This window comes from Furipterus horrens, unplaced genomic scaffold (genome assembly GCF_987537825.1).
Source record: "Furipterus horrens unplaced genomic scaffold, mFurHor1.1.pri manual_scaffold_11, whole genome shotgun sequence".
NCBI lineage: Eukaryota > Metazoa > Chordata > Mammalia > Chiroptera > Furipteridae > Furipterus > Furipterus horrens.
The window spans coordinates 51585797-51597935 of record NW_028327181.1 but is presented as its reverse complement, the minus strand read 5'-3'; the positions used below and the strand labels follow the sequence as shown (position 1 = coordinate 51597935).

Here is a 12139-nt window from a genome sequence, read left to right as displayed (position 1 = left end):
AGTCCCAGTCCTTCCAGCAAACGGCGGCACAGCCCAGAGCTGCCAGCAGCTGCGGTGCCCGTGGCCGAGCAGAGCAGTGCGGAGAAGGCAGCCGCTACAGCCAGTCCTTCCCGTCTCCGTCTCTTCTCCGCAGATTTGGGAAGTCCTTAGGTCTGTGTGAGAGACCCGCTAGGAAGATCCAGCCCCTCCCTTCTGGGTTCCTATGCCCAAGGCAGAAATTCAAAAACTTTGGAAAAACCCAGGATCAAGGGGCAGGCGCATGCCTGCTGGACATAATAGAACGTTCCGCTCGGCGGTTCTCCAGCCACGGTGCCATCAGAGTCACGGGGGAACTCTTACAAACACAGGCAGGTGGCCCGCCTCCCGGAGCTCCTGGTTCAGAAGGTCTGGGGTGAGACTACGGGTGCTCACGTCTAACATGGTCCCAGACGCTGCCACCGCTGCTGCCGGTCCCGGGGCACACTCTGACAATCACCTTCTCCCCATTTGCTCCCCTCTCCGTTCTCTCTTCCTTGGCCGTCCGATCACCCTCACTATGCTCCCCTCACCAGCTACTCCCTCAGGGCCTTCTGCCCTTTGCTCCCCTGGGCTCCTCCCCCCTCCCACCAGCTCTAACAGCCTCCCACTCCTTACTTTCTTCCTAAACACTTGCTTTTCCTGAAAACTGAAATGCCAGTGAGACAGAAGGAAAAACCAGCGCACCCACCCCACCCCAAGCGGGCCAGGGACACTCGCTGCAGGCTATCGGGGCCCGTGTGGGCTGGCCAGGACTCAGGGTTCCTCACAGCTGACAGAGCCGCCTGGGGCTGGTGCAGTGAGCCAGGACTCCGTGGGACCGTGGGCGAGGCTTGCTTTGCTGGGCCGTGGGCGACAGTAGGAGAGATGGGGCTGCCCAGAGGGCAGCATCCAAGCACAGGGCAGCTTCCAAGTTCCTTTCCGGTAGTGCTCAGACCTGAGTGCACCTGCATCAGAGTCCCGGAAGGGCTTGCTCAATTCTATTGCGGCCCGCCCCCTAGAGCCCCTCATTTTGTAGGAACCGCTGGGACTTCCCTGAAATACTAAAGGACCTCCCAGTAGGGGCAGCCTTTTGCATCCAGGCAGACTGAGGCCAGAGGCAAATATGTGTTGAATAAAGGAATGAAGGAAGGAATGAGAATGTGTGGCTGCTGGGCCATCCGCGCTTGGTCCCCAGCCGCGTACAGCACACTCTCTCACCCAGGCTGGTACAGGTTTCCCCGCTGCCTGGGAGTAGAGCGTTTGTTCCTCTAACCTCTTTCATAAGCCAAGATGTCATAAAGTGAAGGAGCAATCATCAGTTTAAGTAGAAAAATATTTTAGTGTTCCCAGACCCAAAATCAATGCTTGCACAACGGAAACACCTAACTGCGTTCAGTTTCGTGCTAAGCACAACACCCTATGCGCTCTGCTGGCTCTTCTGATACTTGAGGACTCATCTTGCTAACATAACAGGTGCCCAGAACAGACTAACAAAGCCCAGATGCTCACGGACACAGTTCAGAGCGGTGGAGGCTGGGTGCTGGGGTGCTGAATGCGGTTCCTGGGGAAGGAGCCTGGCCGGCCCCCCTCGCCGCTCGGGGCGCTGCCAGCTCACTGCAAAACAAACACCGAACAACACGTTTGCTCCCCTCTCTCCCATAAAAGCAGGATTAACTGTGGTTAGTTTCCAACGGTCTGAACTTTCTTTCAAATATCCCTGACAAGGAGTGATTTACTATTCATTTACTTTTCTGCCAGGTATCATTTTGTCTACCAGGAGCTAACACAACCCAAGCTTAGGCTGGGTGCTTCCCAGTGTTGAGACGTAGACCCCAATATCACATACAGATTTTTTTCCAAAAGCTGCCTAGTCCTTCTTGTAGCCCTTCTTCCCTGAGAGCAGATGGAGTCGTTGTAAGGTGGAGGAAGCTGAACATGTTGTGTTATGTCTGTTACCAGGCCTACCCTGTCTGCCTGACTCCCTTTCCCCTTAGTGTTGGTTTTTACCCAGAAGCCTTTTTGGTCCCTCATGCAAATGAATTTCTGAGCTGACCTCAACAGTGGGAGACTCAGCCTGTGATCAGTCAGGATAGGCTCCCCTTTCTCCACCACACTGTGACTTCACGCAGAAATGAGTTGAGTTCCAGGGGCTTTAGGGCTACTGATCAGGATGGGCTAGGGGGACCCACCCTCCTCCAGTATGCCCATTTTCCCCAGGGTTTGTGTGTCCCTGTAGGTCATCTCTGTGGTAGACTGTGGGAATGAGGTAGTGTAAAGTGTGGACTCGATTATTAGTGGCAGACTTGACTTTAAATAGCTTTATATGACACGGGTCCTATAGTCCTGGAATCACTAGGAGTCTGAAGAGATGCCCTAAAGTGTGCAGCCCTGTGTTTTGATTTCTACAAAGAAGAGACAATATATTCTAAGGAATTAGCCCTCTTAGGAGGTGGTGAGGGTCTCAGAAGGCCACACAGAATCACATTTGATCCTTGTGACTGTGGCGTCTTTATTATTAGCCTCTACTAGGCAAGGATCACCTGGAAGTACACTTAGCCAGGAAGTGGTAGAGGTGACTGAGTTCAGGGCACTGAAAAAGCCCAAATGGCCCCCAAGGGAACACATGGGATGAGGGGTCACAGAGAAGGCCCTGAGGAGAGGTAGAGGGCTCCTGCAGGCCCAGCCCCTTGGGAGAACTTTCTTGGAGAACAAGTTCAGATCAGTACTAAGCTCAGTTCCATGTGGCCTTGCCCAGTGGAAATGGGCCCCCCCTGTTTCTTCCTCCCTCTGCACCCTGCCTTGCCTTGCGTGATGGACCTTTGGGTGCTCCTGGCTCTGGCATCTGCAGTGATGCAGAGTAGCATGGAGCCCTGATCAGGAGCACATTCCCGGGCACATGGCACAGCCAGGTTGGTTCATGACTCACCTGCCGCATGAGCGTGCATCACCTCCCCAGGCTGCTACCCTGCTTTCTGCGCCCGAGGCTCTGCAGGGCTCTGGAGAAGCCAGCCAGCAGTTTATGGGTGGGAAAGAAGACCTGACTGGCAGCCTGGAGATCCGGAGACCTGGGCCCCAGTCCTGGGTCTGCTGTTTTTCAGCTGCTTCAACTCCAAAAGGTCACTGCATCTGCCAGCTTCAGTTTCCATGACTCTAAGATATCAGGGCTGCTCAAGATCCTTGGTATTCTACATGTCACGGGGACTAGGAGCAGTGGTATCTATCGCCTAGGAGACTGTTAGAAATGCAGAGTCTCGGGCTCCTCCCCAGGCTTACTGAATCGAAATTAGCATTTAACAAGATTCCCAGGGGATCGGCGGTCTGCGTACAGGGTGAGCGGTGCTGCTCTCTTGACCCCTAAGACTGAGCCTGGAGCCTCTGGCCTCTGATTCTGTGCCACAAGGCGTCCCTGAGCATGGCTTTGGCAGCCATTCAGTTGCAGACCAAGCCTTGTCCCAGAGGGACTGCCCCCAATTTCTATGTGCATCACTTAGGTGTGTCTTCTCAGTTCTAGTCCTTAATCAGGGTGCCCAGATGGTTGAAGGCAGATTCCAGGAAGCCGTCCTCTGGGGACCTCTCTTTCCGTCCAGGAGACCAAAGCAAAGGCCAGCAAGCAAGCAGCTGGGATTGCATTCAATGCACCACTAATTTCTTTATCACAGGTTTACTCTATAATTGTCCCCCAAAGCAGCGGGGGACGCCCACCCTGCAGAAGCCTGCCCTGTGATTCGGGAGACAGTCTGGGAGTGGAGCAATGCGCTGTGCAGAGAACCATCGTACATGCATTTAAGCTACGTGCGAACAGCCAGGGGAGAGGAAGAGGGAGAAGATGTGAGGAACGGGAGGACTTCCCCAGAGGGAGTGTGAGGTGCGAGGTAGGGTTCCGCTCAGCTCAGCTCAGTCCCTCGGCCTCCCAGATGGGAACATGGGCTCTGGGCTGAGTGCGGCCCTCGTTTCTCAAGATCTGCCTGTTTTGAACAACGTGGTTGCGGCAAAAGGAAAGCCTGCTGTTGCATTTGGTTCCCAGCCAAAGACATGGAAACTTGTTCCATTCCTAGAATAAAAAACCATTTGGAATTGTTCAGAGTGGTTTTGGTTATATGGGACTTTTCCTTCTGTGCTAATGTCAGGACTTACAGTGAGAGGAGATGCTGCTTCCTCACTGCATGGAGTCAGGTCAGAAACACAGAGAAATATTTAACTGGGGAAATCAGTATGTGAAAATAGTCAAGGAGGGTTCTGAATAGGAGGGGAATCTTTCTTCTTAATATCTGATCTAGAATGTTCTTTCACAATATCTCTTCAGGTTTCTGAGACCAACCTAATTCTGAGAAGCCAGGTAGGTAGCTGAGCACAGAACTTCCAGAAGATTCCATGGTCTCAGAATAACACATGTGCTGTCTGCATCACATGGGCTCTCTGCATTCCTTCCAGGAAGTGCTGTACTGAATGTAGACTTCCAAGATTTGCACAGATGCAGGTTAAACTACTAGAAAGAGGCTGACAAAACTGGGACTTTGAGAATTGTCACCAGACTCAGAAACATGTTACAAAATGTTTTTTAACAAAGGCCAAATCAACTTCTTTATTTAGATAACTACCTCATACCATAAAAGATCTGAGGCAGCTTACAAGAAACACATATATTTTTAGGGTGAAATATAAATAAAAAGTACAAAATTAGACCAGGGGGAATATAAATTAGTGGAGTGGATCCAGCACAGGTGACGAGCAGAGGCACATCGGATTAGCCTCTGAAGGGTGACCCTCACGTTGCTGTAGTTGGACAGCAATTGATGAGCCAAAATTGAATTAAGATGAAAATAGAGTCCTGCTCTTAGGATCAAGAAATAAGTGCCACACAGACAGCATACAGAGGCCCAGCTTGCTTCTCAGAAGAACGCCCGGAGGGTTTTAGTTGACTAGAAGTGCCCCGTGAGCCACCCCCTCAACCCCCGCCTCCTGCTGTGCAGATGGGTGGGGCTGTGCTCATAGCACCCGGTGTCCAGCACCGAGGGGCCTGGCCTCTCATGCTCAGCACTGGCTGTGCATCATCTGCTTTTGCAACCAGCACGTTGAAATCTGCTAGCACAGGCCACCGGATGAAACTAAGAGATGAATGAGGTGAAGACCTCCAGGGGCTCCCAGTCTGTTCAAAGAGCCGAAGAGGAGAAGCAGCAGTAATGCTTGTGGGAGATCCCTGTGGACTTTTGTGCTTGGTTCCAACTGCTGGTTTTTACAGGGGCATTGACAAGAGAAGCAGCAAGTTCGATTCCATACAATCTCCAGTAAGAGAACATCCAGGCTTCCCAGGCTCTTCTGAAGCGGCTGGGGCACCCACAGTGACGTCCGTGGGCTGGCACAGGACACTGGAGTCTTGACGGAGCCTGGAACCTGCAGAAGCCTGGCACTCCTGGCCAGCTTCTACCTCACAGTCTCAGGCTCCTCCAGAACACTTAGATGATGAGCTGCAAAGAGGGCGCTGATGCTTCTCCATGAGAAAGGACCTGTGTTGAATAAAGGAAGATGGAATGGATCAGCCCAAGGCTTGACTGTGTCATTTCAAGCCTGTGTGTGGTGAGCAAGCCTGGCTCTTGGAGTCAGCTGGACTTGGCGTTGGAGGCTGAAGCTGCCCTTCAACAGCACTATCTCCCTGGGCCAGTCATAGAACCACAGTGAGACTCAGTTTCCAACTGGATATTGGGAATTTGAACCCAACTCAAGAGTTGTAAGACCATGAAGATAAAATAAATGTTTGGCCCAATATCTATCGAGGCACTCATCAAATCTTAGCTCCCTCTCCCGACCTTTCCTTATAGGCAAATCTCGTATCTCTCTCTGGGTTCTGGACTCTGCCCCCTACCTCCACCTTGGATATGGCCAGACATCTGTCTGTTTTAGTTCATAACTTCAATGTCCTCTTTCCCTCTCTACCAGCTCCTCTCCTCTGCTTACCATCCCCTCCTCTGAAAACATCATACTTCAAACCAGCTATGCCATCATAGCCTTACCCTGTCATTTCATCACCAAATATTTTGAATACTCATCTGCACTCAGTCCATATACATCTTAGCAGCCACTACGCTCATTTTTGTCCCCAGCACTTACTGATAAGAACTCATTGCCAAGTCCAGCCACCTTTCCTTAGGACACATACTTCTAGACAGCTCCGAGGTGCTGGATGGCCAGTCCCCCCACTCTTGGTATCATGTACCCCTTCATCCTCTTTGCCACCTGCCTGGTGTTGCACCCTTATCCTTATTGGGAACTTCTTTTTGGGGTCCCCACCTGCCTTCTTTCTCCCCTTTCCCAAAAGCAGACATGACTCAGGGTTCGGACTTCAGCTTCTGTGGAAAGTAACCGTGGCTACCTGAGGGCAGCAAGCTGTTTCTGTGAAAGGCCAGATAGTAAGCGTGTTAGGCATTGCAGGCCAACAAGTGTCCACTGCGTCTCCTCCACTCCGTCCTCATAGCAGCAAGCGGCCACCCAGGAGTGAATGACCTTGACTGTGTTCCCATAACACCCTACTTACAACACAGAAGGGTCAGCTTCAGCCCACGGGCTACAGCTTGCCCACCCTGAGTCCAGCACCGAGAGTATGAACAATAGCATCCATACACCTGGTTTCACAATCTGGCTCCATCACTCACTGGATCCAGTATGTTGGACACGTTTTTTAGCCTTTATGCTTTTTAGTGTGCTTTTCCGTAATAGGGAAATAATAATAATAATAATTACAACACCTTTCTTTACAGTGTTGTTGACAGGGTGAACTGGTATAATGTGCCTCTGTCAGTGAATCTCAGGCTTCCTCCCTGCACTCCTTTGCATTCCCTGCTCCCCACACCGTGTTTTCTTCCTGTTTCGCTCTTCCTTCTCATCTTCTACAGTCTCACCCACATTCATGTCTGCAGCCCCTAAGTCCATCCTCATGCCTGATGTCCGTTCCAAGTTTAAAATCTGCACATTCAATGCCAATTGGGTAGTTCAGTCCGTAAACGCCATTTCCATTTCAAACTCTGCCCAAATGAGGGGAACATGTGTGCCTGCACCTGAGGGGTTGTGTGTGGAGGAAGGTGTTGATGTGCATGGTGCGTGTGTGCGCGCATTTGTGGGGGAGTGTATGTAACCTTACACCCTCTTATAAAAGGACAAGAGCCCTCACCTGACTTTATCTACAAGAAATGCCCAGTGAGTAGAACACAGTGCAAACAAAGCTTCAGAAAACACCGTGACCAGGTGATAAAATCAGACGGCAGGATGTCTCGCTTGATGTACAGTTGGGCTATAAAAACAAGCCACTCATCCCCGAAGGTCCTGGGGGGCCCTTGGAGGTTAATGGCCATGCGGTTTCCAGAGAACCCTGCAAGCAGCAGGCCGAGGGCCATGGGGGGCCAGGCCCTGCCCTGTCCCATGCCTCATGCCAGGGGTGTGACCTGCTTGTCTCTGGGGTAGGGGGAATGCGGGTATCCTAGCTAACTAGACTCTGAGACTCTGAAGGACGAGCTCAGAGGGGCAGCATCAGGTTCTGAATTCGAGGAGCCTGTCCTCTTCCTTTCAGTCCACTCTGAGGATCGCGGACCTGCAGAGCTGGTTACAAACTGCCGGTAAATCAGGAACCTGGTTGGAGATCACGTCCAGGACAAAGGCCACAATGTGAGGGGATTGAGAGGAGTCATTATCAGAGATCTCTGTTAGCATCTGAACTTGCGTTCACGTGAAGCCTTGTGTGACAGTTCAGCAGATAAAAGGTGACAAGCCCAGCGCGACTGTGCTGCGCACACATAAGTTGTGGGGTGGGTGGGGCACTGGGTTTCTGCCCGCTCCCTTGCCAGCCCCGAGGGGCCTTGGCAGAGCACAGTTTGAAACCTCTTCTGGGGACCACACCTCCTACTCTAAAGGGAAGTAAAACGACTTGCCCAGGGTCCCCCAGGGGGTGGTGGGCAATTCTTGTAAGTGAGCAGGGTCCTGAATGGCTCCCAGCGCACTTTAACCTGTTGCTCTAAACCAGCCCCAGACGTTGCAAGGGATGGCGGGTCCGAGGGGGGCGCGATGAACGGCCAGGCTGGCTTTGAGGGTCCGGTGGAATGCGGAGTTTGGGGGCTGAGAAGGTGAAGGTGATATGTGCACGGTTGCACTCAGTGGAGAATATGGTGGCGCTCACAACTTTGGAAGCCCCTCGGAGCCTGGACAGCAGCCTGGTGTTCTGAGGCCGCTCTCAGTCTCGTGTCTGCTGAGAAAACTTCCGGCCATACACCGGCTTCAGGGATGCCAGCCTTGGAGGGAGGTCCCAGCCCTCTGTCAGAGCGCACAGCTACCTGCATCGTGACAGAGGCTCCCTTCATCACCACTGGTAGGATGCTGTGGGCGATACCCGCGTGCTATTATTAGCAACATCTCTGAAAGAAGGGTTATTATTAGCACCATCTCCATTTTTCAGAGTTGGAAACTAGGGCGCAGAAAGGAAGGAACCAAACTGGATTCAAACTGTACAGTCTGGGTCTCGGCCCATGCTCTTCACTGCTGGGCTACTGAACTGTCTTTTCAATGAGAGAAGGACACGCAGGGCAAGGAGCCCCACACTGTGACCCCTTGTTTTTGGGGCAAGTGACTTCGCTCCCCAAAGGAGCTGGTGATAGTCATTGTCATCATCATCACCCTGCTTACCTCTCTAATAGCTTCTTATTTTTCTTAAAATAGTGGCCAAAATCCTTACTACGGCCTCCAAGGGCCTGCGTGATCTGGCACCTGCCTACAGGAGGGCGCTAACCCTTCCTTGCACTTGCCCTCTGCCCTTCAATCTTCCTTCTGTCTTTCATTTCCTGCTAACCCAGGACCTTTGCTCAAGCCATTGCTCTTTCCGAAAGATTCCACCTTCCGTATCATTTCTCCATTGAACGTTCCCAGAGAGAGGTGTTCCTTATCTTTCCAGTTCTCACCTGGCCCTAAACTGTATCCGTCAGTGAGAGTATTTGGTTCATGTCTGTCTCTTCCCTAACGGGAAACTCCCCTGAGGGTAGAGACCTTGTGTCTTATTCTTTACAACATCCCCAGGGCCTGACACATCCCTGTGAATGAGCATCAACTTAGGGGTCCCTTCTCGTCTTGATTCTTCACGATGCTCACCATGAAGTGTCATGTTTACTAACAACATTTGACCTGGGTACAACCCACATGGTTTGCAAAGAGCCTTAGCCTACCTTACCTCTTTTTGGTCCTTGCTTACAATAACAAGGGCAGGTGATATTATCCTCACTTTATAGATGAGAATACTGAGGCTCAGAGCATCACGCAACCTGCTAACGTCACCCAGGGAACAAGTGCTGCTCAGGGTGGGGTGCAGCCACTGTGACTTCTCAACTCTCTTCCTTTCACCGGTCAGAGGCTGGTTCAGCTCCCCCTGTGAGACTTCTAAGTTGCTGGTCTCGTCTCTCAGTTCTGAAGGTCAGATGGAATTCCCCAGAAAAGACATGATGATTATTTCCTCCTTCCAACCCAGCAACGACCTTTGCTCTTACATTCTAACTCACAAAGGAGTGCCCGGCTGTGCCCGAGTGCAGGTCCCTGCCCACCTCGGGTGGCGTTGGATAACAACCTCAAACACACCAGGGCTTTGATCTCAGTCCCTTGGGAACACTCAGTCATTAAGCGCCCATCTCTAAGTCAGGATTTGGGGGCTGGACCAGCTCTGTCTTTTGGGTCCCACGTCCATGTGCGAAGTCTCACAGTTATCTGCATCCTTGGTGATGTGTGGTCAGCCGAGCCACTGGCCCGGGTCTCTTGACTTTGAGGTCTTCCAGAGTGGCCTGGGGAGGTTTTGACTGTATGGGGGCGATGGTCCCTGAGGAAGGTGGGGGGCACTGCTGACAGAGGAGGCCGTGCCCTGAGAGCGGCGTGCAGGCAGGCCCGGCCCCTCCTGCGTGTCCCATCAGGCGGATGCAGGGGGCAAGCAAGTGAGAAGGGCCGTTTGGCAGTCCGGCTCTGTTCCTCCCACTCAGCCCAGCTCACAACCCCGCAAGGGCACAGCCGCAGCTGGGGAACTTTCCATCCCCTCCCAGTGCCACAGGCTTTCCTCCCCAGCAGGGGTCTCCCCAGCAGACAGTCCAGAGGGGCCTTTTCTCCCAAGGGCTGAGCTAAAGGGAGGCCTTCCTGTTCTGCATGGCAGAACCCTCCATGGAGTGGCAGAAGTAGAATGGGCTCTGGAGACGCTCTTTCCAGTTTCCATAGGAAAAAGATCCTCAGGGGAGGAAATACCTTCCCCCCATTCTTCTGGTCAGCCTGAGCCCAGGTTGAGAAAACGAACCCCTGTCTGGGGAGTCTTCCAGCTGCTTGCCCACTCAGCCTCTGAAGACCCAAACCTGCCCGGCCGCTCCTCCAGGTGGGTCTCACCTGCACTCACCTGGTCCCTGGCTGGGCATTTTGGGTGAAAAGTAGCAGCATGTCCCTGTTCCTCTGACCGCCAGCAGCCCCAAATTCACAGGAAGCCTGAGTCCCTCCTCCTCTGCCGACAGCTGAACTACAAGTCCAGTTTCTCAAGAGGCAGCTCGATATTGAAGGAATACCAAGTGATCCAGAACAGCAGGCTGAAAGCCAGGACCAGAGACCCCGAGTAGACAAAGAAGTCCCAGTAATCGAGTGAGGCACAGATGCCCACGAGCAGAAACACCAGGCCCAGGGCGTCGATTAGGAGAGCCAAGAGGAGGAGGACTGCACACCGCCCCGGGTTGCATCGCCCCCAGGGCCCCCCCAGGAGCATTGCCCTGGAGCAGGAGCAGTGCAAGGAGCCCAGCTGCACGCCCAGAGCCGCTGCGCATGGGAGGGGGGCAGACCGGCCTCCTGCTGCCTTCTCTCTCCGCTGGGTGTGAGCAAATGAGGCAGCCGCCTGCCTGGAGCCACAAGGAAGTACAGGTGGATCTACCTTTATGAGCACGGCAGCCAGTGGCGCAGGCTAGTTCTTAACTGTCTCACGGCTCAGCAATGATCCTGACCAAAAGAGGGTGACATCACGCTCCTGGGAGCGGTCCTCGTTGGGGCTGCCAGGTTACGCAGCAGAGGAGGAGTCAGCGTGCTCCTGGGTGGGTTGGCCATGTCCGGGCACTAGGGACACTGGACCTGTGGGCTGGCAGAGGGGCTGCCCTGTGCTGTGCCTCCTGTGCTGACTCTCAGGTCCTGGGCAAGTCCCGCTAAGCTACTGGGACAGGGTTGCTTCCGCTCAGGTGATAGGGTGGGGTTCTCATCCCCCTTCCCACTCCTGCCTTCTCCATCTGGTGGGGACCGGAGGTTTTGTGTAAAAGGTATGGAGAGGGTTTACAGATATAAAGAGATTTTGAATTGTGCTGTCAGGCGTGGTCAGTATTAGCCAGAGAAGTCTGGTGTGCCTTGCAGATTCTCGGCTCTGTCTGCAGAGCTGAGGACCCGGGCCCCCTCCCATGAGCTCATCACAGGGCTGAGAAAGACTGAGGTGACAGGAGCGGGGGCGGGGGCAGCAGGGAGAGAAGGGGCTTGGCTTCTGTCTGTGGTCAGCTGGGTGTGGACTGAAAGGCAACTCCAGGTACAAGTCAAGGAATGTTTGCCTGGTTTTCTGTGTTTTTTACACGGACAAAGTTCACATTTGCTTTCTGCCTCAGGGACGCAACAGGTGTCTCTGATGGGCTGTGTATAAAACGAACGGTCTTATCGCCACGGCCCCTCACAGGGTGTCCAGAATGAGCATCAGCTGAGGGAAGTGCAGTCACAGTCTCCGCCCCCTGCCAGGGCTACAGTCGCCGCCCCCTCCCCGGCCCCCTGTCCCCAACTCACCGCCTTGAAGTGGGCAGCAAACCTCTCTGGGGCTCACTCTCTCTGCACAACTGAAATAATTTCCACTCTTTCTTTTCTCTTCCTCAGTGGGTGAGAATAAACAGGTGGTTCAAATGTAGTTTCTACGTATAAAATAAGCCAGGATGAATGGGAAATGTGCAGATAAAAGCAGTGGGGAGGGCGAGAGTTATATAAGTTATAGATTACGGGGTCTGAAACACCACAAGACCTGACTCAAGCCAGGTAGACAATCTGGAGCATCGCAAAGTGAGGAGTAGCTGAGGCCAATCTCCCACCCGGTATTAGCGTCCTTTCCCTAGTGTGTCCTCAGAAGTGGTTAAGTATG

General features: G+C 53.1%; 1 protein-coding gene across 2 annotated transcripts; it reads right to left on the bottom strand.

The window, feature by feature from the left end:
- Window positions 1-4551: 4551 nt before the first annotated feature.
- Window positions 4552-11147, bottom strand: TMEM238L (transmembrane protein 238 like). Of its 2 annotated transcripts, none has more exons than XM_090292629.1 (2): window positions 10384-11147; window positions 4552-5501 (listed from the first exon to the last, which is right to left on the bottom strand). In XM_090292629.1, the coding sequence occupies exon 1, from the start codon at window positions 10748-10750 to the stop codon at window positions 10511-10513; it is 240 nt and encodes a 79-aa protein (XP_090148755.1). In that variant the 5' UTR covers window positions 10751-11147; the 3' UTR covers window positions 4552-5501; window positions 10384-10510. The 2 variants fall into 2 exon arrangements, with proteins under 2 accessions (XP_090148755.1, XP_090148756.1); XM_090292630.1 differs by having other exon boundaries at window positions 10394-11147.
- Between the last annotated feature and the right edge of the window lie 992 nt (window positions 11148-12139).

Excerpts from the sequence above, each read along its gene's own strand:
- TMEM238L (XM_090292629.1), bottom strand. The coding sequence starts at position 10,750 with ATGCTCCTGGGGGGGCCCTGGGGGCGATGCAACCCGGGGCGGTGTGCA.